At 45.5% G+C, this 23,760-nt stretch overlaps 1 protein-coding gene across 2 annotated transcripts in view; it reads right to left on the bottom strand.

Annotated features, from left to right (window-relative positions):
* The window catches only part of NR1I2 (nuclear receptor subfamily 1 group I member 2), a 30,708-nt gene extending 10,024 nt beyond the window's left edge, over positions 1–20,684 (bottom strand). For both annotated transcript variants that reach the window (XM_068987561.1, XM_068987567.1), the window contains exons 1-3: positions 20,570–20,684; positions 4,162–4,380; positions 1,100–1,233 (exon numbers count right to left, since the gene is read on the bottom strand). In XM_068987561.1, coding sequence (XP_068843662.1) covers positions 1,100–1,233; positions 4,162–4,193 — 166 coding nt within the window. In that variant the 5' untranslated portion in view covers positions 4,194–4,380; positions 20,570–20,684. The remainder of the gene's footprint in view (positions 1–1,099; positions 1,234–4,161; positions 4,381–20,569) is intronic.
* Positions 20,685–23,760: the final 3,076 nt, after the last annotated feature.

Below are 23,760 nucleotides of genomic sequence, written 5' to 3'. Positions count from 1 at the left end.
CAGAGACTCTAGGCTCCTCTGGAGAAACCCTTGCGGGGAAGGACGGGTGTGCTGCCTATGACCGTGGGGTTCAAGACAACTCTATGGAACAGTGGTTATTGCTCCGGCTTCTGGATCTTAAGGCACCAGGCTTCACTGACGGCTTTGCCACTTTGTAGTGGTGACCTTGATGGGCTTCTTCACCTCTCTTTCCTTCCTGGTAAGCTGGAGTGACAGTGCTCACCTCACACTGCTCTTAGCATGAGACACTGCATGGGAAGTGCCTAATATAACTGCTTCTATGTCATAATTGTTTCATAAATGCACCTGATTATTTGTTTCTGGTGTACCAGATACCGTTAAGACTCCCGAGAGTCCCCCAAGATCTCTGGGTCTTGGAGAGCAGGGCTACTGTTTAGCAAGAGGTATCTTCTCCAGCCACTTCCTATGTAGCCTGGGGCTTTAAGGTCATCCATGGATTTCTGGAGCCCACTTGTGTGTGCAGAGCAGAGCTCTGGGGGAGGGGGTCCTGGTAGGGAGGGGACAACAGGCACAGCTCGTCTGCAGGAAAGGCTCTCTGCCAATGCCCAGGGAACCTGGCCCCTTAAAGGTTGCCCAAGGTCTCGCAGCCCTCTGTGACTGTTGGAGAGAAATACACCTTGGAAACTTCCAGCCTTTTCCCATGCTCTTTAATCCCAGAGTCCCTGGGAACACAATTATACCAAAGATGGACAGGGGGATTGAGAACCCTTCTGTCACTGGCTGCACACAATTCCTTGAGGATGCTAGGTCTGGGCCACTGGTAGAAGGTGCAGGTCAAGCACACCATGAGTCTCCAGCTTCTCGTTCCCAATTCAGCTCCCCTGATTTGGCTAAAACAGTCATGAAGGGCACAACACGAATCATGCGAGTGCAACTGAGGGCAGAGTGGGGTACGACCCTGGCCAGAGAGAATCAGGCCTCCAAGAACAGAGAATGGCGATAACACTCCACTTCTCCAGTCCCTCAGGACAGGCAGGGGACCTCAGGTTGCTGTCTGCCCCTGTGTGCACGCACACATGGATGCTCTCGCACGCACGCGGCTCACATGCCCATTCCCGCTCCCGCGGCCTTTGCTCACTCTCTTTCCTCATGCCGCTCTCCAGGCACTTGCGAAGGCGGCAGGCCTGGCATTGACGCCGGGTCTTCCGGGTGATCTCACAGGTGCCCTTCCGGAAGGGGCACCGGGGCCGGGCATTGCGTTTCATGGCCCTTCTGCAAGAAGACAGAGAGCAGAAGATAGGACGTGTTGTGTACCCTGGCTTCTTGTCCGCCCCTGACACGGACACTGGTCACACCCTCTGTGGGCTCTGCCTTTCCCTCTGAGTTGGGTGGGGTTCATAGGAAAGGTACAGACCAGGGCTCTTCAGGCTTCTGTGGGCGCCCAGAGGCCTCCGAGCCTGCTGGAGAAGGGGAGCTGGGTACTAGACTGTCCTCAGCCTCCACATGGGAGGTGGATGCTGCTCAGGGCCTGCACCGGAGCTGCTTCGTGGGATGCTTCGGCACCCTGAGGCCCATACCCTCTCCCCTTCTTTTTCCTAATGCCCGAGAATCCTAGGAGAACTGGACCAAGTCTCTGTGGAGGTGGCTTCTTCCTGGATTTCTCCTTGGAAGAGGGGACTGGAGGAAATCTGGCCCCGGGTGTGTAAGAAACATAAGCCTCCTGCCTTCCCCAGTCCCCATTCTAGATTGGGAGGTCAGAGGATGCGTACGCTACGGGAAACTTTCTACCTCACTGGAAAAAGGCTTCGCCTTGCTGACTGCTGCAGGGGAACAGGGAGGCTCAGAGCCCCATAATGGTGGAGTGTCTGGGCGCTGTATCCTCGTGTCCCCAGACAACTGTGCCAGATGGGAGACAAGGTGGTAAATTCCTGCTAGAGACCCCAGCACACACACATCCTCCCCCACAGCCCAGCCATCCTGCACTTCACCAGAAGACCCAGCCAGTGGGCCCCTAACTTTATCCCCCTGCCCCGAGTTTTCACAGCTGAATGCTGCTGCTGCTAAGTCACTTCAGTCGTGTCCAACTCTGTGCAACCCCATAGACGGCAGCCTACCAGGCTCCCCCATCCCCGGGATTCTCCAGGAAAGAACACTGGGGTGGGTTGCCATTTCCTTCTCCAATGCATGAAAGTGAAAAGTGCAAGTGAATTTGCTCAGTCCTGTCTGACTCTTAGCGACCCCATGGACTGCAGCCCACCAGGCTCCTCCATCTATGGGATTTTCCAGGCAAGAGTACTGGAGTGGGGTGCCATTGCCTTCTCCGTTCACAGCTGAATAGATGGAAACAAATTCTTCTTTGGATCTAGCCTCTGGCTCTGATCCAGCAGTGTGGAAAATGAAAAATGGACAGTTGTGGCTACTGAGTGGACCCTTGGGGCTGATCCGGGAGACCTAAGGCCAGGAGCCAGACAGCCAGGGGGCGTATTTCTCAGGCCCCATCCCCTCCCCTGCTGGGTAAGAGACCCCTGGTAACTGAGGGAAGGAGCCCACGTTTATCAGCCATACTGTGGATTGGATGCAGGGCTACAGATTGTGCAGAGCTTTGCAAACTTAGTTCTTAGAACCCTACGAAATTCATTTAGTCATCTGCCTGGCACAGATGAGGAAACAGAGTCTGTAAGAAGACACCGCTCGCTGTCCTCAGGTAAAGGACAGGCTGAAGTTTGAATTCAGGTCTGCCTGATACCAGGATCCAAGCTCTGACCCCTACAGTGAGCCACAGGGAGAATCCAGGTCTGGCTCAGGCGCCCTTCCTCCTCCGTGCGGCCTCATTGGTGGATGCCCAGCTCAGGGATCTGTCTGGGGCTCTTTGCTAGTGACCAATTCTAGAGCTGTCTGGGGCTTTGGTCTAGGTGACGTGAATTGAAGGGTCTTCTGGGAAAGATTTCTTTGCTGTTAGAAGACAAGAGGGGCCTTTCTATTCCTCAGCTGAGCCCTGTGGTTCCCAGCCTGAACCCCTGGCACTTTGCTGCCCTCAGTGGAGCAGGCAGGGTAGCCACTCTCTGATGGCAGAAGAGGAAAAAGGACTGACTGCTGGGCTCACCAACGCCTTGAAGGCCTTGGACTTCTAGATGTGAGAGGTGACATGTTCTCCTTGTTGTTCAGCACCGTGAGTGGAGAGTTGTTGCTCGTAGCTTCGCACAGGCTAACAGCACCCCACATGGATGTTCATTTCTCCCTGGAGCATGAGGGCTTCCTGAGCTGACCTCATGCCTGGGACCTCAAACTTGACCCCATCGGCTCCTAAACCAGGGTTTCTTCACTCTGGTCAGGAGTCGGGGCGGGGGTGGGTGGGTCCTGGGCTGCTGCAGTGCATTACTGGGCTCCTCCTGGCCTGGACACCCCACTGTGGGTTTTCTCCTACACCCAACTGTCTGGCAGCCCAGCTTTGATGGGACTGCAAGCTGGACCTTGGTGCTGGGGTCCATTTCCATTTAAATGTCCAGCCATCAGGAGGAGCTCTGCAGAGGTCAAGTCAGCTGGCTGTCCTCAGGATGCACGAGGGGCCCAAGTGTGCCCCTGCAGCGGGAGCTGCCCTCCACACACCTGGCCCTCCCTTCTTTCCTGGCTGGCTTCTCTTCCTCTTCGTCTGAGCCTGCACTGAGCAGTGTCATTGTTCTTTCGTCAGCTGAACCACGTGACCTTTCTGTTCGAGCCTGTCTTGCTATGAGCTGGGACTTTTAGTCCTTAATATTTTGGATCTCTGTTTCTAGGTGAGCTGGTGTGTCATATTCTTTGCTTATTTTATGCCATTCTTTATTTAACACCGCTCCTTAAGAGTGATTTGAACTCTTGAATTTTGTGGATTTTCAAATTCTTTCTCCTCTTTTACTGACTCACTTGCTGTATTTGCTATTTTATTCAAGAGCGCATGGAGAAACAAAGGGAGATCTTAATGGAAAGGGACCTTTCCTGAGTAGAGTGGGAAAATAGAAGATGAAGATTTCCTCTCACATGTTAATGGTTCTCCTGAGACTAATTAGGAGGCCTTTGGATGGGCCACCAGCCCACGCTCTGAACCTGGGCCTCTGAAGCTGAGGCCCTGAGATGGTACCCAGGAAACTAGTGGCAGAGCCCCAGTTAGATGTGACCCATTTTGTCAGAGGTAGCAGGTGGGTGAAAGTTGATAGGTAACTCTACCTGAAAAAGCCCTTGCATCCTTCACATGTCATGACATTGAAGTGATAACCAGTGGCCTTGTCCCCACATACACGGCAAATCTGGGGACCCTCTTCTTCCTTGTCTGCGCCAAGGATGGGATTTGTAGATGCAGAGTCAGCTTCTCCACGGTGCACGAGGTCAGCATGGTTCCACTGTTCTTCACGGCCCACCTCCAGCTTTGCTTCTGAGCCTCTTGGACTAGAAGTGAGAACACCACAGAGCATGAGAACCCTGGACGGGGGTGTGCTGAGGCAGCCGCAGTGTGCATCTCTCCTGTTTGGTTTTGTGGACACAAGAGCTGACTTTCCATAGAAGAAATGGGGGTAGAGGACTAGAGCTAGAGAGAAAGATGTTAGCGTGATATTTGTGTTCAGTAAGAGGGCCCTGGAGTAAAACACACGGACGAAGAACATGGGAGAGAGAAAAGGTAGAGGAAGAAATGAGAAGGAAAAAGAAAGGAGTCTCTGGGTTGGACCAAAGAATGAACACTTGGATGACTCAGATTAGGAGGCCATGAGCTGGTCACAGGCCTGAACGCGGGGCAGTCCGTGGGACAGGACACTTGTTCTGGAATTGAGGAGACCCAAAGAGCTGGCCCCTCAGGTGTGTTGTGGCCCAGACTCCCAGAGAGAACTGGAAAGGCTGAGCAGAAAACCTGTTTTCAATTGAATAAATAAGCAGATGAGGAGAGAGAGAGAGGAGCCAGGCTCACGGCGCAGAGAGAGAATACCCAGGTCCCCGTCAAACTGAGGGGTAAATGAGTCAAGAACTCACACCCACTCACAGAGCTGTACTCTAGATGTCCTCTCCAGGCAACTTTCAGCTGGAGGGTGTGACTTTAGTTCTACTTGGGAGTAGGCATAGAGGATGGTGGGCAGACACTGGAAACTGCCCTATTCACTGCTCTTCCCCAAAGACTCTCTAGGCCACCACACAACATTTCAACACACAAATTTCTGTTTTTTAACAGCATAACAGATGAGAGCTGACCATTTCACATATAAGAGTGAGTTAGAAATGAATCTGTTCCATGACCCTGACCCTTCAGAAAACTGCAAATAAAATAGACTGACTGGAAACTTGAACTGACCAGGTATGTGGAAAATTTTTCTGATATTTTTAAATTATAATTCTGACCTCATACAGGCTTGCAGGAAAAAAAATGTATATACTTTGTGTGTCCAGAAAAGCCACAGAGAATTTGATTGTAGGTTGTTAGTGCTCCTAGACATCCACAGAAGCAGAATTAACCCTCCCCACCCCCCACCTCACCCCGTAGAGGAACTCACCTTCCACCTAGACACAAAGAATCACACAAGTAATTTTCAAGGAATATGAGCAAAACCTCATAGTCATGAATAAAAAGCTAACATGGCACCATGAGCAGGAGACAGTGAAAACAACTTACAGCAGGATTAGATCTGCAAAGACGCCTGAATTATCAAGCAAAGAATGTTTAAATAAATAGTAGAAGTGGCTGACAATCGAAGAAAGAGAAAAAGCCTGTGAAACAACTGGCCAATCAGATTTGTAAAATGAATAAAAACTGACCATAAAATCTGAACAAACAGCTATATAAACCAATGATAACAATGCTTGGGAGTTGAAAAGAAAAGCAACACACAGCTAAAATATGAAGAACATGTAAGTCAGAAGATGGATGATCACAATGAAAGTTTTCTAAGGTTCAATATTGTTGAGGGAGGAGAAAGATAATAAATCAGATTTTAATTAGTAGAGTGTGCCTGTTACGATTCCTGAAATTTTTTAGTTGCTCGATCATATCAAACTCTTTTTGACTCTGTAGACTGTAGTCCACCAGGCTCCTCTGTCCGTGGAATTCTCCAAGCAAGAATACTGGAGTAGGTAGCCATTCCTGTCTCCAAGGGATCTTCCCAACTCAGGGACTGAACCTGCATAAGATTTCTAGGCAACCCCTAAAAGTCTGGAAATACAATGCGTAGCTTAAAATCTCGTAGAAAGGGAAAAAATGGAAGAATAAAGAAAAGTCCAACCATAGAGAGAAGAGAAACTGAAATAGCATGATGGAAAGAGCAAATATATTGATAATTAAATGTAAATGCAGTTGATCCTTGAACAGCACAAGTTTGAATTGGGTGGTCCACTTATATGGAGATTTTTTTCAGTAAATGTATTGGAAAAATTTTTGGAGATGGGTGGCAATTTGAAAAACTCTTAAGATGAACCACATAGCTTAGAAATATTGAAAAAATTAAAGGTATCTCCTGAATGCATAAAACATGTGTAGATATTAGTCTTCCTTACATAGGCATAAGATGAGAGGTAGTTAATATAAAAATTGGTAATGTGTTAGTTTTCTCACTGTTTCATAACTTTGTTTACATTCCCATACAGTATGCCGCTCTTGTAATTGAAAACATTGTGTATCCTGTCATCATAGGTACTTTTTTTTAATGTCACAGTGTTTTCAATAATATGTTTGCCATAAAAACCAAATGATGATTCATTTAGAGTATAGTCCAGGCTCTGTGAAACAACCCTTTCACTTGCATTAGACAATCATAAAACAGTTGTATTGCTGTTTCTTACTTATCAACGCATGAATCATCATACCTATAAATAAATATGAATTTCTTTTTCATATTATCTTTTCATTTTTACATCTACTGTTAGTAATATGTATAACATCTATATCATAATGATGTAGGTACTGATCAATAATTCATCTTGTAAGCAGATGATGGAAACCTACAGTATCCATACAGTACAGTGCTATAAATTTATTCTCTCTTATGATTTTATTAATAACATTTTTTTTCTTTAGTCTACATTATTGTGAGATACTTTATTGGAAGACTGATATATATAACATACAAAACATGTGTTAATCAATGGTTGTTATTGGTAAGTCTTTTGGTCAAGAGCAGACTCAGTAATGCAGTTGTGGGGGAGTCAAAACTTATAAATGGATTTTTGACTGTGCAGATCAGTGCCCCTAACCCCTGTGTTGTTCAGGCAGTTTAATGTATATTAAACATTCTCTTTAAAGGAGACAAATGGTTTCAACAGATACCTGGGGCTACCTAAGGTTCAGGATTAGTGCTAGAGAATAACAGATGGTGATGGATATTAACTGCACTGACTGTGGTGATCATTTCACAATATGTAAAGTACAAAATTATTACATTCTACATCTGAAACTAGTGTAAACTTATGTCAGTTATACCTCGATAAACACATACTACTACTACTAAGTCACTTCAGTCGTGTCTGACTCTGTGCGACCCCATAGATGGCAGCCCACCAGGCTCCCCCATCCCTGGGATTCTCCAGGCAAGAACACCAGAGTGGGTTGCCATTTCCTTCTCCAATGCATGAAAGTGAAAAGTGAAAGTGAAGTCGCTCAGTCGTGTCTGACCCTCAGCGACCCCATGGACTGCAGCCTTCCAGGCTCCTTCATCCATGGGATTTTCCAGGCAAAAGTACTGGAGAGGGGTGCCATTGCCTTCTCCACGATAAACACAATAAACATACATAATTTTTAAAGGGATGAGGCAGAAAGATACTAAAATCATTACTAAGAATTATTGAAGCTCAGTGTTCTAGGTCCTTTGCAAAAGATAACTCATTTATTCATCATAACAATTATCACAACAGCAAACATGTGTTGGGTACCTTGCACACACCAGATACTCTGTTATGCTGGTCTTTTTTCAGATTCTCCAGGAGCTGAAAGTCACTCTTTTGGCAGAACTCCAGGGTCTGCTGTGAACACTCTAACTGCTCCACAGATGCAAAAAGTGTTCCCAAATCAAAGAGCTTTACAGGAAGGGAAAATTTTATAAGTAAGGTCAGTTTTCATTCCAATCCCAAAGAAAGGCAATGCCAAAGAATGCTCAAACTACCGCACAACTGCACTCATCTCACATGCTAGTTAAGTAATGCTCAAAATTCTCCAAGCCGGGCTTCAGCAATACATGAACTGTGAACTTCCTGATGTTCAAGCTGGTTTTAGAAAAGGCGAGGAACCAGAGATCAAATTGGCAACATCGCTGGATCATGGAAAAAGCAAGAGAGTTCCAGAAAAACATCTATTTCTGCTTTATTGACTATGCCAAAGCCTTTGACTGTGTGGATCACATTCAACTGTAGAAAATTCTGAGAGAGATGGGAATACCAGATGACCTGACCTGTCTCTTGAGAAATCTGTATGCAGGTCAGGAAGCAACAGTTAGAACTTGACATGGAACAACAGACTGGTTCCAAATAGGAAAAGGAGGATGTCAAAGCTGTATATTGTCACCCTGCTTATTTAACTTATATGAGAAATGCTGGACTAGAAGAAACACAAGCTGGAATCAAGATTGCTGGGAGAAACATCAATAACCTCAGATATGTAGATGACACCACCCTTGTGGCAGAAAGTGAAGAGGAACTAAGAGCCTCTTGATGAAAGTGAAAGAGGAGAGTGAAAAAGTTGGCTTAAAGCTCAACATTCAGAAAACTAAGATCATGGCATCCAGTTCCATCACTTCATGGGAAATAGATGGGGAAACAGTAGAAACAGTGTCAGACTTTCTCTTTTGGGGCTCCAAAATCACTGCAGATGGTGATTGCAGCCATGAAATTAAAGGACGCTTACTCCTTGGAAGAAAAGTTATGACCAACCTAGATAGCATATCCAAAAGCAGAGACATTACTTTGCCAACTAAGGTCCGTCTAGTCAAGGCTATGGTTTTTCCTGTGGTCATGTATGGATGTGAGAGTTGGACTGTGAAGAAGGCTGAGCGCCGAAGAATTGATGCTTTTGAACTGTGGTGTTGGAGAAGACTCTTGAGAGTCCCTTGGACTGCAAGGAGATCCAACCAGTCCATTCTGAAGGAGATCAGCCCTGGGTGTTCTTTGGAAGGAATGATGCTAAAGCTGAAACTCCAGTACTCTGGCCACCTCATGCAAAGAGCTGACTCATTGGAAAAGACTGTGATGCTGGGAGGGATTGGGGGCAGGAGGAAAAGGGGACGACAGAGGATGAGATGGCTGGATGGCATCACGGACTCGATGGACGTGAGTCTGAGTGAACTCCGGGAGTTGGTGATGGACAGGGAGGCCTGGGGTGCTGCGATTCATGGGGTCACAAAGAGTCGGACACGACTGAGCGACTGAACTGAACAAGAAGGAGGAATTCTCACTAGGGCGGGAGAGGAGCCCTCGTCAGGGTGTTGGAATGTGCTTGAGAGACACAAAGAATAATCACCAAAGAAGTGAGAATGGGAAACTGTAGTTTGGAAAGAGTCGAGAGCGGAGTGAAAGAAACTGAAGCCAGAATGAGGGTCCCAGCTGTGAGCATTGCTCCAGTGGAGGAGTGCAGGCAGGTTAGGAGATGAAAAGGGCAGATGAACGGCAGTGGAAGAGAAACCGCCAGTGACAAGTGCTTTTCATAAGAGAGCTCGAGAAAGGCATGGGGGCTGCTGGTTCATGCTGAGCCCCAAAAAGAACTCCAGAGAGAAAATCAGACCAAGTGCAGAGTTTTAGCCATAACAAGGCAGAAATAGCTAACTCTGAACCCAGGAGAATCCTAACATTTGCCAACTAACATTTACGCTGTTCCCAGGGTAGCAGTTCAGAGGCCCGAGTCCCTCTGTGCCTGGCCCACTCTCTCCTCACCCCCAGGCCCTATCTGTCATTCTGGGCAACGCTTAGGGCAGCGGTTCCCAACCTTTCCAGGCTTCATTTTCATGGAAGACAGTTTTTCCAAGGACCAGGGGTGGGGGGTGAGGTGGAAGGGATGGTTTCAGGGGGATTCAAGCACATCACATTCATTGCGCACTCGGTTTCTATTATTACTGTATCTGCTCCACCTCAGAGCATCAGGTATTAGATCCTGGAGGCTGGGGACCCCTGTCTTGGGGAGTGTCCACACGTTGCATCTGCTTCAGGAGGTGACTCTCCAGGGCACAGATGGGAGGAGGGTCACTCTGAGACACCGGTCAGCCCCACTTGGCACTCCCTGGCCTTCCTTCTGGCCCATGAGCCCACAAGTCACCCACTCTGGCCAGCTGCAGACTCTCTCCAGCTGGCCATGGGAGAGACTTCATCAAGTTTTCATTTAAGTCAGTGGGTGAGTAGAGGTGCCATGAGTCAGCTTATGTGGGGTCTGAGGCTTAAACAATTGTGGGAGTTTTCTTTATAAAACCGAATGCAGAGTTGCAGATGTGTAGTTAGGTATCAAGAAAATATGTGTTTGTGAGAAAGAATAAGAGAAATCACAATAAATTACAAATATTAAAAAGGATAGTAGCAAACGTCATGAAATCCAGAAAGATAGCGTAACATTTTGATTAACTGTCTGACACTCCTCTATGGTATCTTTGATTGTCTCCTTGTGGGAGACAGAATAACGACCCAAAGACGTCTGTGTCCTGATCCCTGGAGCACGTGAATATGTTTCCTTACGTGGCACAAGGGTCTCTGCGGCTGTGATTGAGGGTGCAGGCCTTGAGATGGGGTGGGCTCTGTCTAATCACCTGAATCCTCAAAAGACTTTCTTGGGTTTATTCAAAGAAAGGGCTTCCCTGGTGGCTCAGAGGTTAAAGCATCTGCCTGCAATGCGGGAGACCTGGGCTTGATCCCTGGGTCGGGAAGATCCTCTGGAGAAGGAAATGGCAACCCACTCCAGTACTCTTGCCTGGAGAATCCCACGGACAGAGGAACTTGGTGGGCTACAGTCCGTGGGGTCGCAAAGAGTTGGACACGACTGAGCGACTTCACTTTCACTTTTATTCAAAGAAAGAGATGTGATGACGGAAAAGAGGTCAGTGCTGCCAGCTTTGAAGATGAGAGAAGAGACCAGGAGTGTGGGTGGCATCTAGAAGAGCCAAGGGGGTCCCTGCCTGAAGAGACCAGCCTGGCGACATCTTGATTTTAGCTCAGTGGCACTGATTTTGGCCTTAGAACATCCAGAACTGTAAGACAGTTCATTTTGCATTATTTAAGCCACCAGTTTCTGGTACTACTACAACAGCAATAGTGAGTGAATTATATTCCTTGTAGAACAATGATTTTGTAATGTCATTTTAAATATAAAGAGTAGAAAGATCATTCCTCTAGCACTTGTGATCAAAATTTGCTTTTTACTATGATAATAGAGAAAAGTTTCATCTTTACAACTAAGTCAAGGATTGTTGTCAACTTAAGAAAACCTCTGTCAAGATATTTTTCATGGAAGTTTTATATTTGGAGGAATTCTCTGTCAGTTAAACTCTGCCTTCACCCATTTCAGACCTCTGTCCCCTCCTCTAGCCTGTGCTGGACGCCACGGGGCGTGGTGATGTGGCAACAGGCAGGCCCTGTGCTTCCCCGTCAGGACGGTGGGCGAGCAGACGGAGGGGGCCTTCCTGGAACTGCAGCCACACTGGCTGGCTAGCAGCCCCGCTCTGCGTCCGGAACTGCAGCCACACACCCATGCTGCGTGTGTCCCCAGATCATTGCCCTTAGCCTGGCCCCGGACATGCCCAGGGCCATTCCAGCCCCACTCAACTTCAAGGAAAATGTGACGGTGAGTAGAAATCTCCGAAACAACTGTGATTAATGTCTGACTTTTGAAAATGTTACAAAAGCATATGATGTGAGGAAGAGTACATGTGAATGAGGGCCCAGAAACCTAAGCCTCATTATCTAAAATCCACCTCTGCTCTGGTTCTGTTGCACCTATAAAACTACATGTTTATATGTATTTTATATATATATATATAATATAAAACCTGTAAAACTACACATATATATGTATAAAACACACACACACACATATACACCCTATAAAACTAAGCCACATAGCCTGCTGCCGTCTCCAGGGGAGCTTACACCTCAGACCAATGAAGCCTTGACTGCCCAGTCTCTCTGTGTTCCACTTTGATGCTGTTGTCAGGTCTGAACACATTGACAAAAGTGTCAAAACAAGGCGTTTCAGAGAGGCCCCTTCTATGGATCAGGCATCAGAGAGGGAGGGACTTCCTGGGCTGTGGTCAACACCGCCTGCTTCCCTGCTGCCCATTAACCCTTCTTCTTGCTTGAGTGGCACTCCCTTCTGGCAGGCTTCATAGGTGGCGCTAGTGATAGAGAACCTGCCTGCCAATGCAGGAGGCATAAGAGACGCAGGTTCAATCCCTGAGTCAGGAAGATTCCCTGGAGGGAATTCCCTGGAGGAGGGCATGCCGACCCATTCCAGTATTCTTGCCTGGAGGATCCCATGGAGAGAGGAGCCTGGTGGGCTACAGTCCATGGGGTCGCAAAGAGTTGGACATGACTAAAGTGACTTAGCATGCACACTTCCTTCTAGCAATTCTGAGGTGGGAGGAGTGGGCTTCCACTGGAGAAGAATGGATTGGCAGCAAGTGGGAGTTACAGTGAGATCTGAGATTTTGAAATGCATGAGATCAAAGAAAGCTTTTGTTAGAAAAAAGTGCTACTTTGCCCTCTCCTCGTGTTAGAAAAAGACAGGATGCATCAGATAAAATGCCAGTGTTTGTGACACAGTTATATGAGGGGTTAAATGGTGTTACGTTCGCATGTTCAAAGCCTCCCGTCTCTGTCCTTGTGAAAGAGACTCATAAAGTCGCCAGTCTGAGCCTGCTGGCGGAGCATGAGGCTAGGTAGGCCTGTCCCACCCACACTGCCCTCTCAGGGGCTGCTGGTTGGACCAGGTCCAGGTGCCTGCCAGCGGTCCATCAGCTTCTTGGGCCTGTGGGGCATGGGGTAATTGCTCTCTCCAGTGGCATGGGATCTATTGACCTGTTCAGATCCTTTCCTGGTGAATCTGAATGTCAGAAACACAGACAAGGCCAAGTTAAAGGGCCTGATGTCTGGGCTGTTGCCTAGGGGGCCACCAGATTCCAAGAATACTATCATGTTGTTGGAACAGATCAGTAATGAGGCAAGCCTAAATTGTTTTCTTCCCTACCAAGGTAGTTCTCACCCTGAGGTGCAGATTTAAAACATATATTAAGTTAACCTTAAAGATGAATTCCAACAGACATTAGGTGCAGATAAATATTGATTCTACTTACACAAAGTACCTAGAATAGTCAAATTTATAGCATCAGAAAGGATACTGGTAGATGCCAGGGGCTGGGAGGCGGGGAGTGGGAATGGGGAGTTAATGTTTAATTAGGAGAGAGTTTCAGTTTAGGAAGGTGAAAAGTCAAGAGGTGGGTGACAGCGAGAGAGCGCAAGAATGTGAATGTACTTAGTGACCCTGAACTGCACAGCTAAATATGGTTCAAATCGTGTGGTTTATATTATGTGACTTCTACCACAAAAAAAAAAAAAAAAGAAAAAAAATTTTTTTTAAAGCCTCCTTAACAGTGCCGACTACTCTCTGTCCAGGAGCACTCCTGTGCTTATACACAGGGCCACTCACCCGACCACCTGGAGGCATACGGGATCAGAAACGGAGTCGAGTCGTGTGTGCTGGAGGGCTGTTGGCATGGAATGAGTGGACTACTTTATTATCTAAACATTTTACTTTTCAAGAAGTCATCTGGGTGGAAAACTGTGCAGAATAAATGACATATTTTGACTGTGAAGTGCATGTCCACAGACATGTGAAAAGATGCTCATATTACTAATCACTAGGGAAAGGCAACTCAGAATCACAATGAGAACTCATCTTACATCCTATCTTACAGACAGGAGGGCTGCTATCACAAAAACAGAATAACAAGTGATGGCAAGGATGTGGAGAAGTTAGAACTCTTGTGTATTGCTAGTGGGAATACAAAATGGTGCAGGCACTACAGAAAGCAGTAAGGAGATTCCTCAGAAAATTAAAAATAGGATTGCCAAAGATTGAGCAATTCTACTTCTGGATTGAAAGCAGGGTCTTGAGATATTTGCACACCCTTGTTCACAACAGCATTATTCACAACAGTCAGCAGGAAGAAGCAACCAAAATATCCATCAACAGATAAATGGATAAATAAAATATGATATATACATAATGAAGTAGTTTCAGTCTTGAAAAGGAAGGTAATTCTGACATATATTACAACATGAATGAAACTTAAGAACATTATGCTAAGTGAAATAAGCCAGTCAAAAGGACAAATACTGTATGATTTGACTTACATGATGTACCTAGGGTAATCAAACTCACAGAAACAGGAAGTGGAATGGTGGCAGTGTACAGCGTGGTGACTGCAGTTAGTAACACTATTATTTGAAAGTCACTGAGAGCATGTCTTAAGCATTCTTACCACACACAGGAGTTAACTTTGTTCACTTTGTGAGGGGTCAGATGTGTTAATTATCTTGACCTTGATAATTGCTCTACAGTGTAAACGTATATCAAATCATCACATTGAACACTTTAAACTCACACAACTAGAGTGCAATTGTTTTTTCAATAAAGTTAAAATAAGTAGGATGGTGGTTGCCAGGGGCTGTGGGAAGAAGGGAAAGGCAAGTTGTTGTTTCGTGAGTATAGACTTTCAGTTTTATAGGATGAAAACATTCTGGAGAATGATTGCATAATATACATACACCTAACATTACCAAACCACAGACTTGAATGTTAAGGTGGTAGGTGAATACTCAGTATATTGTACACAGTTTTAAAAAATCACATGTCACCAAGCAGCTGTTGATCAAATATTTAGAGAATGTGGAAAGAGAAGCCAAGTATCTCCTCTGGTCAGGGGCTAAGACTTCGCTCTCCCAATGCAGGGGCCCTGGTTTGATCCCTGGTCAGGGAACTAGATCCCACATGCTGCAACTAAGTTTGCTTCCTGCAACTACAGAGCCCACAGGCTGCAAATAAGACCTGACACAGCCAAATAAACATGTGTTTTTAAAAGTGATTATACTCTATTTCAAAGAAGAGAGAAAAGCCAAGATACTGGGCCAGAGTGGGTGCCACAGATCCCAGGCACACAGAGAAGGTGGACAGCCAGGAAGGGCTGTGAGGAGGCCAGAGCCATGAGGCGGAGAAGCAGAAAAAAGGAAAAGTACCAACCGTGGCTAAAGGCTCTACAGGGAGGGATCAAAAGGTAGCCAGGTGAGTTAAGCTGCATTTGACCCTGGATGGCCTTAGTTTTTAAACCACATTTTAGCCTCCGTGAGGCATGAGAGTTGTGCCCCTTCTCTCCAGGGCTGCTTCAGAAGCCCCACTGCTTAAGCTAACCCTGCACCTGCTTCTCATCTAGGATGCGGGTTCTCCAGCTTTCCAAGAATACAGATCACCTGAGGAGCTTGTTAAAATGCAAATTCCAATCCCAGGATCAGGGTGGGCTTGAGCCCTTCCTGCCTTTGTGACCACTCCCTGGGGCTGCTGGTTTGCATCCCCACTGAGCAGCAAAGACCTACGGAGTCAACCAGCCAGACAGAAAATCAGCAGGAGACAAAAAGGATGTGATGGAGGACATGATGGAGTAGTGGGTAGACGGTAAGATAATAAAAACATCTTTGGCGTTCTGGAAAGTAGAGGAGATGGGCAAATACACACAGAATGACGGGCGTCATAAATTGTTGTTTAAAGTCAACATCCATTTTGGGGTAAGACAGACCCTTCCCAGGAAAAGGGTGTGGGGCGGAGTTACATATACAGTTAATCTTGAAATGAGTTGAGTTGAAAAGCTTTGAAATCTCGTTACTGAGATTATGGGGAAGAAAGACTGAGCATTTTGGAGCTGAAGCCATAGAGAGTCTAAATGAAAGGGAAAATGGTAGAAAAATCGTGTCCTTAGGTATAGAAAGTCTCAGAAACAGCAGGATTATTTTTTTATATTTTGTGTAAATACTTCTTATTTCTGCATATGTAACATGTATATTTTATAATATGTATATATCTGTGCATCCACGCCCACACGTGTGTGTGTGTGTGTGCCCAGAGGGTAAAGAGGGAAAAAAAGCAGGTTAAAGGAAATTACATAAGAATTGAATTTTTAAGAAGTCAACAGTGAAGCTTAAAAAACTTTGTTTTGTTCAATGAAGGGAGATGTTTGGTAAACTTACCAACTCACATTACACAGGTTTTTTTGTTTACCAAATGATTTCAAAATCATCTCATGTGGAGATACTGAGGTGGGCAGAGCAGGGCTTATCCCCAGTTAAGCAGGGCAGGGCAGGTTGCATTATGTTTTTAACAAATGAGGAAATTGGGGCTTCGAAGTGTGTCCAAGGTCACAAAGGTAGTAAGTGGTAGGCCTTTTCTTTCCTCTGTTTTCTGATTATTTCTATAGTGCAAATAGATACAATATGTAAGTTAAATTTTTGTCACAAAACTCATGCGGATAAAATGAGATCATATATTTACAACTTTTATTCAAATAAATCAAATACTCTGAACAAAAGACTCCCACTCCTTGGCCCTGGCAGGGGACAGACACCCAGAGGAAACAGCAAAAATCACCTTGTATGAATTTAACTATGAGAGGCTGGCTGCTATCTTTGGCCATAAATGAAATTTGGCCTTTGTGCTTCCTGGGACACAGTTATCAAAGAGGTCAGAAGGTTCATTCCTCGACTTGGATCAGCCCAAGTCAAAAGTACACCTCTACCCTCTTCCAATATTTAACAAGGTACATTGACCTCTGATTTAACTGCCTGTCTCTTAAACATGCATGTGAAGTGCTCTTATCGCCAGTAGTTTTATAGTTTGGCTCTTTGTTTGGAATTCATAGAGACCTGGGAGAATTGTTTCATATATTATATGAAAGGTTTAGCTGTGTCTCCTCATCTTAACTATCAGTTGGGTATTCAGTTTGTTATTTTGATGTTTCACAGACGCTCAGGAGGTATGGCAGGTAGATGAGCGGGTATCAGGTGGCAGACAATTCTTCCCAACCCTCTTCAGATCAAAAGGCCCCAGTGTGCAAGAAGGAGTCCCACACACACTCCTGTGTTATTCCCAGGTTGTGACCAGGGCACAACCCCAGCCCCAAAGAATCCTGCAGAGACGTCTCCAAGAAATATGAGTTCACAGTGTGAAATAACAATGAATTAAAATCAGGAACATGACAAAAACAATTAAGACATCTAAGTGCAAACGGTATTCCTAGAATTGTGCAGTGTACAACATATACAACTGGGTGCATCAGCCCTGTGACTGTCCTCTGGCATGGCTCCAATTTGGCACTGTGCCAGAAGGCCATGAAGGCAGCAAGACCAGGAGAAAAAAAAACACTGCGTAAAAGTTAAAAAGAGCAAAATGCTTGTTACATATGTTTAAGAAGTCCACCAAGAAATTCCAAAGGAATCAGCAGATCAACTTTTACAACAGTTAAGAGAATTCAGTGAGGTAACAAGATGAAATATTATGGAATATCTAAACAAAACAGATTTTAGTGGGAAAAAATCAATTAGAAACAATAAAGCTATAATGGAAATTGGCTCAAGAATGGGAAATAAATACAAAATAATATAGAATCCAAGGATAGACATGTAAAATAGAGAATTTAGTATGTGATAGAGGTTTACATTTCAAATGAATAAAGACAGATTTTTCAATAAATGCAATTGAAATAATTAATAGAAATAAGTTCCAGGTAGACGGACCCTATTTTTTAAATGATAAAAATGTGGCAAAATATTGATATAATCTTGGCTGTTGAAAAGGCTTTCTCATATAAGAAGTAAAGAGCATAGTCCATAAAGGAGAAAATCAATAAAAAGACCTACATCAAAATAATAATAGCAAAATTAGTAAATACTTCTGTTGACTAAAAACATGATGCAAAGTTAAAAACACAAGTGACAATTTTAGAGTACTGTGTATATATCAAAGGGTTATCATCAAGAATAAATATCAGACTCCTACAAATGAGTGGGAAAAGATAGACCAGTATAAAATGAGTTAAAGAACGGACAATTAAGAGGGAAATAGAATGGTGATGAATTATTTTTTTTTAAATGTCCAGCTTCACTGGTTGTTATGGATTGTGTCTCCGAGGACCTCAGACTGTATTTGGAGACAGACTCTTTAGACAGTGGATTAAGCTCAAGTCTGGTTGTTAGGCTGAGCCCTAACACAATATGATGAGTCTCCCTGTAAGAAGAGGAATGTGGACACAGAGAGACACCGGGATGGACTCACAGAGGAAGGCGCTATCAGTGAGCCAAGGAAAGAAGGCTCAGGAGAAACCAAACCTGCCGACACCTTAATCTTGCACTTTCTGCCCTTTATGTGAGAAAATAAATTTCTTTAGTGTAAGCCATCTAGTCTGTGGTACTTCCAGTCTGGCAAACTAATATATTAGTAATCAGGGAAATTTGAATATTTTCTTAAATGGGCTACTGTCCTGATACATCCAATTGGGAAAGTAATCAAATGTTTAATAAGTAGCAAGCATCAGGGTGTGGAGGAATAGTAACTGTTGTTCTCAGCTGGAGGGAATATAAAATGGTACAGGCACTGTGGCAGGCCATCTGACAGTCTTAAAAATTAAAATGCATGTATTCTATGATGGAGTAATCCAGCTTCTCAGTAGCTCCTAAAGGGAAACACTTGAAGGTGGGCATGAGAAGACGTAAACAGGAAAAGTCACTGTAGTGTTGTTGGTAAGAGTAAAAACTTGGAAACAGCTAAAATATTTATCAAAAAGGAAATGGCTAAATGAAAGAATTGTACTCTGCAATAGTGTGTAGCAGTTAAAATTTCTGTAAATACAGAAAGTCTACATATGGAATATGGGAAGGGAAAATTTGAGTGGAATATCAAGGAGAATAATAAGACAATGCATGTAGTATGTTAGGACATGTATGTGTGTGTGAATGCAAAGGAGACCATCCAGCAGTAAGCACACCAAACTGATCAGTTACTTTTGGAGGAACAGGGGAGCTGCACCAGCAGGATGGCTAACAGAGAATTTCGCTTCATCTGTAAGACTTTTTCACTTCACAAGAAGTGTGTATCACTTCTTGCATTTGTAATTTTTACAAGCTATTACTAACCATGGTTTAGTCAGTTTTGTGGTTGTCTATTAGGTTTATTCCATAATAACTGAGAGACAAGTAAATACTTTGAGACTAGGAATTGGCAGACTTTTTCTGTAAAAGGCCCAGCAGTTAATACTTCAGGCTTTGGTGGCTACATCAGCTCTTTTGTAACTACTCAGTTCCACTGTTATAAGGCAAAATCAGCTATAGCTAATGCCACATAATAAATGGGCACGGCTGCGTTCTCATTAAACTTTATGAAAACATGGCTCACATTTCACCTGTGAGCCATAGTCTGCCAATTCCTTGTTTAGACTGTTTATTACATAACTAAAATGTATTTTAAATAAATATTTAAATGCATTTAAATATTTTAAAATGCATTTGAATATTTATATAAAAATAATCTTTCTTATTAACCAACTAATTGGAGAAGGCAATGGCAACCCATTCTAGTACTCTTGCCTGGAAAATCCCATGGATGGGGGAGCCTGGTAGGCTGTAGTCCGTGGGGTCGCTAAGAGTCAGCCTGACTGAGCGACTTCACTTTCCTGCATTGGAGAAGGAAATGGCAACCCACTCCAGTGTTCTTGCCCGGAGAATCCCAGGGACGGGGGAGCCTGGTGGGCTGCCATTAGAGACCAAACACTCATCCCAGTGGAGATAATCCATTGACGATGACCATCTTGGTGGTGACCAGCACCCTTCCCAGCATCAGAGCTGCACAACTATCCATGGGATGGCAATGGGGAGGACAGTGCTTACCAACAGAGTCAAGCTTTGGTGGCCTCAGAGGTGACTCCTGAACCTCCCCAGATGTGGAGTTGCCTTAAAGCAGAGTCTCTGGCCATAGGCTCAGCCAGGCTGGGCTGTGAGGTGGGGTTAAGAGGGCTTGATGGAGGAGAGGCTCCATTCTGTGTGGCAAGGTGCCTCTCCTGGCACGAGAGACAGCAAACTCACCAGTCCAAAGCCAGGTCTTCCCCAGGGCTACACAGAGTGCGCCTGGCCTTGGAGGGACCCCTCTCTGAGGGTGTGAGGCCCTGTGACGGTCAAGCTGCTTTGCCTCAGCCTTGGTTCCAAGGTCTGCCAGCGCTAACTCAGCAGGCTGCGAGGAACCAGGGCTGGGGTGCTCCCAGCTCCTGTAGCTCCAGCGCTCACAGTCAGGAGACTCCAACTGTATAACAGAGCTGATTTTATGTATGACTTATGGTGGTGCATGCGCGGTTGAGGCTTCCACTGTGATTATTTCTCTAGGCGGCAAGTGAGGGATAAGGAAGCATCGTTCATGAGACAATATTAAGTGATTGCCTTTGTGGCTTTTTTTCATTCTGGAAATGTGGAGAACAGCAAGGCCAATACATACACACCCCGTTGTGACTGCTGACCTCAAACTTGAGATACACTTGTGTTCCCACGCTTCTTTCACATGGAACTGGGGGTGATTCGCCATCAGCAAAAGAGAGAGGAAAAACCATACCTGTTAGGTAGTGACTTCTTTGCTCCGACTTCTCCTTTGAGGTCTACTTTCTTCCCCTTTGAGGTCCACTTCGAACAATCAGGAATAAAGGAGCAATCAGAACATCAATACCCCTGAAGTAGCTGCCTTGTTAAAGACTGGAGCATTAGCTTTCCTCAGGAGTGAACACTTCAGTCGGGTAAGAGGCTACGGCTACAGCTCCTGCTGCAGTCAGGACAGTGGTTCCTCTTCCCTGTACTATAGTCATAGGTTATTATTTCCCAGGATCTGAGCCAATATTGTCTCTCACCCACATTTCAGTCCAGGCCAGAGGTAGGCTGTAATGGCCTCCATCTGGCACTCCTAAGTCCCAAGTCCAGCACTTGAACTTGCAAATGACCAGATTACCGTATTTACTCTCGTTATGTGCCCCCTACTTTTCCTCAGATGTCTTCACTGTAAAACAGGAGAAGGGGAGGAATGTTGCTAGCTTCTGCTTTGTCTAATCAGTTCTGAGCAAATTTCATGTATCTGAAGGGCTCTGCATTTTAGACCCTGAGGTAAAGTTAATGTGAACTTAGGTCTCAAACACTTCTTCCTTTGTCTGAAGCTACTTTGCCTGACAGTGTTACTTGACTTGATACTGCATGTTTGTGTAAGAGAGCGGCAAGCATACAGGGAGAGGGAAAGACTGTGAAATGAGGGGTCTGAGCACAGCTCACAGGAGTGTAACCTGTGGTTCTGGCCTAAGGACAGCCAGCTGACCAGGAGCAGGCAGCATGGACCACTGGGAGAAGTTCTCAGGGTTCTTCCTTCCACCAGGCCCTCCCAGCAGCCCCTCACTCCTCAGCCTGAGCCTCAGGTTCCCAGAACCAGCTGCTGATGGCTGTTCTAGCTCTCAAGGGAAAAGAGGAGACGAGAGCCCGAAGTACTGAGTGTCACAGGATATGTTTTTCACCTGCTTTGTTTTTAAGGATGCTTTATGGAGATGTGCGGAGTGAGCTAGGTACATGCTTCAGACAACAGTAAGCAGGGTGCTGGCCACGAAGAGAAAGGAACGGGGGAAGCGGAGAGAAAGGGGAGAAGATCTGCTGGTTAGACAGGTCGGGGAGAGACCTGTGTGAAGATTGGGGCTTCCTTACACTATTTCCTGATTTAAATTGTTTTTATTTTGAACTCATGTCTTAATCCAGTCCTCCTGATGAGAAAAGCAAGAATAGCTAAGTACAGTTTTTGTTTGGTCTTTAGTTAAGTTGGCTTCTTCTCTTCCACTCATTTTGCCCCTCCCAAGGGATAAGGAGGATTTGAGTCCAGGGTTTCCTCAGTTCAGTTCAGTTGCTCAGTCGTGTCGGACTCTTTGCGACCCCATGAATCGCAGCACGCCAGGCCTCCCTGTCCATCACCATCTCCCAGAGTTCACTCAGACTGACGTCCATTGAGTCCGTGATGCCATCCAGCCATCTCATCCTCGGTCATCCCCTTCTCCTCCTGCCCCCAATCCCTCCCAACATCAGAGTCTTTTCCAGCGAGTCAGGGGTGAGCATTTTTCAAGTGCTTGCTTGCTTTGCTCTTCCCAGCCAAGTGCAGAAAATAGAGCAGCTCGCACAGCCCGCTGTGAGAGGTCTGCAGCGGGGGTGGTGACCTGCACCACTGAGCAGGGGGCTCTTTTCTTTCAGTCAAGTTTCTGATTGTCCACAGGGGATTCTGTTAAGACTGGGAAATGTGGAATTACATGGTTGGGAGGTGGACTTGGGTAGGAAGGACCTAGTGAAATACTGTATTTGGGTCCCAGGTGATGCAGCCTCTCTGGTGTGCCCTGGGGAGTGCAGGCTGGGCCTGGTGGTGCCTCTGATGCCCTGAGAAGCTGTAATCTAAAGATCCTGAACACAGCCTTAGGGGTTGGAAAGCTGAAGATGGTTAAGAACTCATCCCAGGAAACTTAATTTGCAAGATTCTAAGTAGGTCTTTCTGGGAGCACAGAAGATCTTTAAGGGTAGTGAAAATATTCTTATAAGATACTGTAATGTTAGATACATGTCATTATACATTTGTCCAAACCCAAAGAATGTACAACACCAAGAGTGAGCTCTACAGTAAACTCTGGATTTTGGGTAATTATAATATGTCAATGTAAGTTCATTGATTGTAACAAATGTCCCATTTTGGTGAGAGGTGTTGATAATGGGGACCCTGTGAATGTTGAGAGCAGAGAGTATATGGGAAATCTCTGTACCTTCCTCTGAATTTTGCTGTGAAACTAAAGCTTCTCTAAAAATACCCAAAGTCTTAGAAGAAAAAACTAGGCCTTTTTGTAAAGACAAGCATTTCCAGAGTCAGGGAAAAAAAAAAAGGCAGATCCCAGCTTAGTTAGAGGCTTCCCTGGTGGCTCAACAGCAAAGAATCTGCCTGCAATGCAGGAACATGGGAGAAATGGGTTCAGTCCCTGGGTTGGGAAGATCCTCTGGAGGAAGGCATGGCAACCCACTCCAGGATTCATGCCTGGAAAATCCCATGGACAGAGGAGCCTGGTGGGCGACAATCCATAGAGTCACAGAGTTGGACACGACTGAAGCGACTTGGCATGCACACAGCTTAGGTAAGGCAGCTTGCCAGAAGCTTGAGTCACAGGTGAAAAACATAGCTTTCCTCTCTCAATTCTTCCTGGCTCACACGGTCCTGGCCTTATCTCTCTTATAAAAACAGCGGATTATTTACAGGAGGAGCAGAAACTGAGAACCACTCAGTGGTCATAAAACCATGAGGTAGAGAAACTGCTCTCAGGTTTCCGCAGGATCTTCTGGATTCCTTTTCCTCTGGATCTCTTGTGTGAGCAAAAGACAGAAGAAAGGTGTCAGGACCGCCTGGCTTCTGCAGTCTGTAAGGGCAATTTTAACTCAGCTCTAAACTAAGAAACAACCAGAGAGTGCACTCTAGTTATTAAGAAGACCACACTGATGCTCCCAGATAGCAGCCTCAAGCACAGCTGAGAAATAGGAGAAATGCGAGTCCTCGGCCTCCATTCTTTTGCAGCAGCCAGAACACCGATTCAATCGACATGAGTTTGGGTGAACTCCAGGAGTTGGTGATGGACAAGGAGGCCTGGCATGTTGTGGTTCATGGGGTTGCAAAGAGTCGGACACGACTGAGCGACTGAACTGAACTGAGCTGATCTGAAAAAGAGTGAAACCCTTAAGCCACTGGCAAGGGAAAAG

The sequence above is a fragment of the Capricornis sumatraensis genome, chromosome 1 (assembly GCF_032405125.1).
Source record: "Capricornis sumatraensis isolate serow.1 chromosome 1, serow.2, whole genome shotgun sequence".
In the NCBI taxonomy this organism is placed as follows: Eukaryota; Metazoa; Chordata; class Mammalia; order Artiodactyla; family Bovidae; genus Capricornis; species Capricornis sumatraensis.
This window is presented reverse-complemented; position numbering and strand designations above follow the sequence as displayed.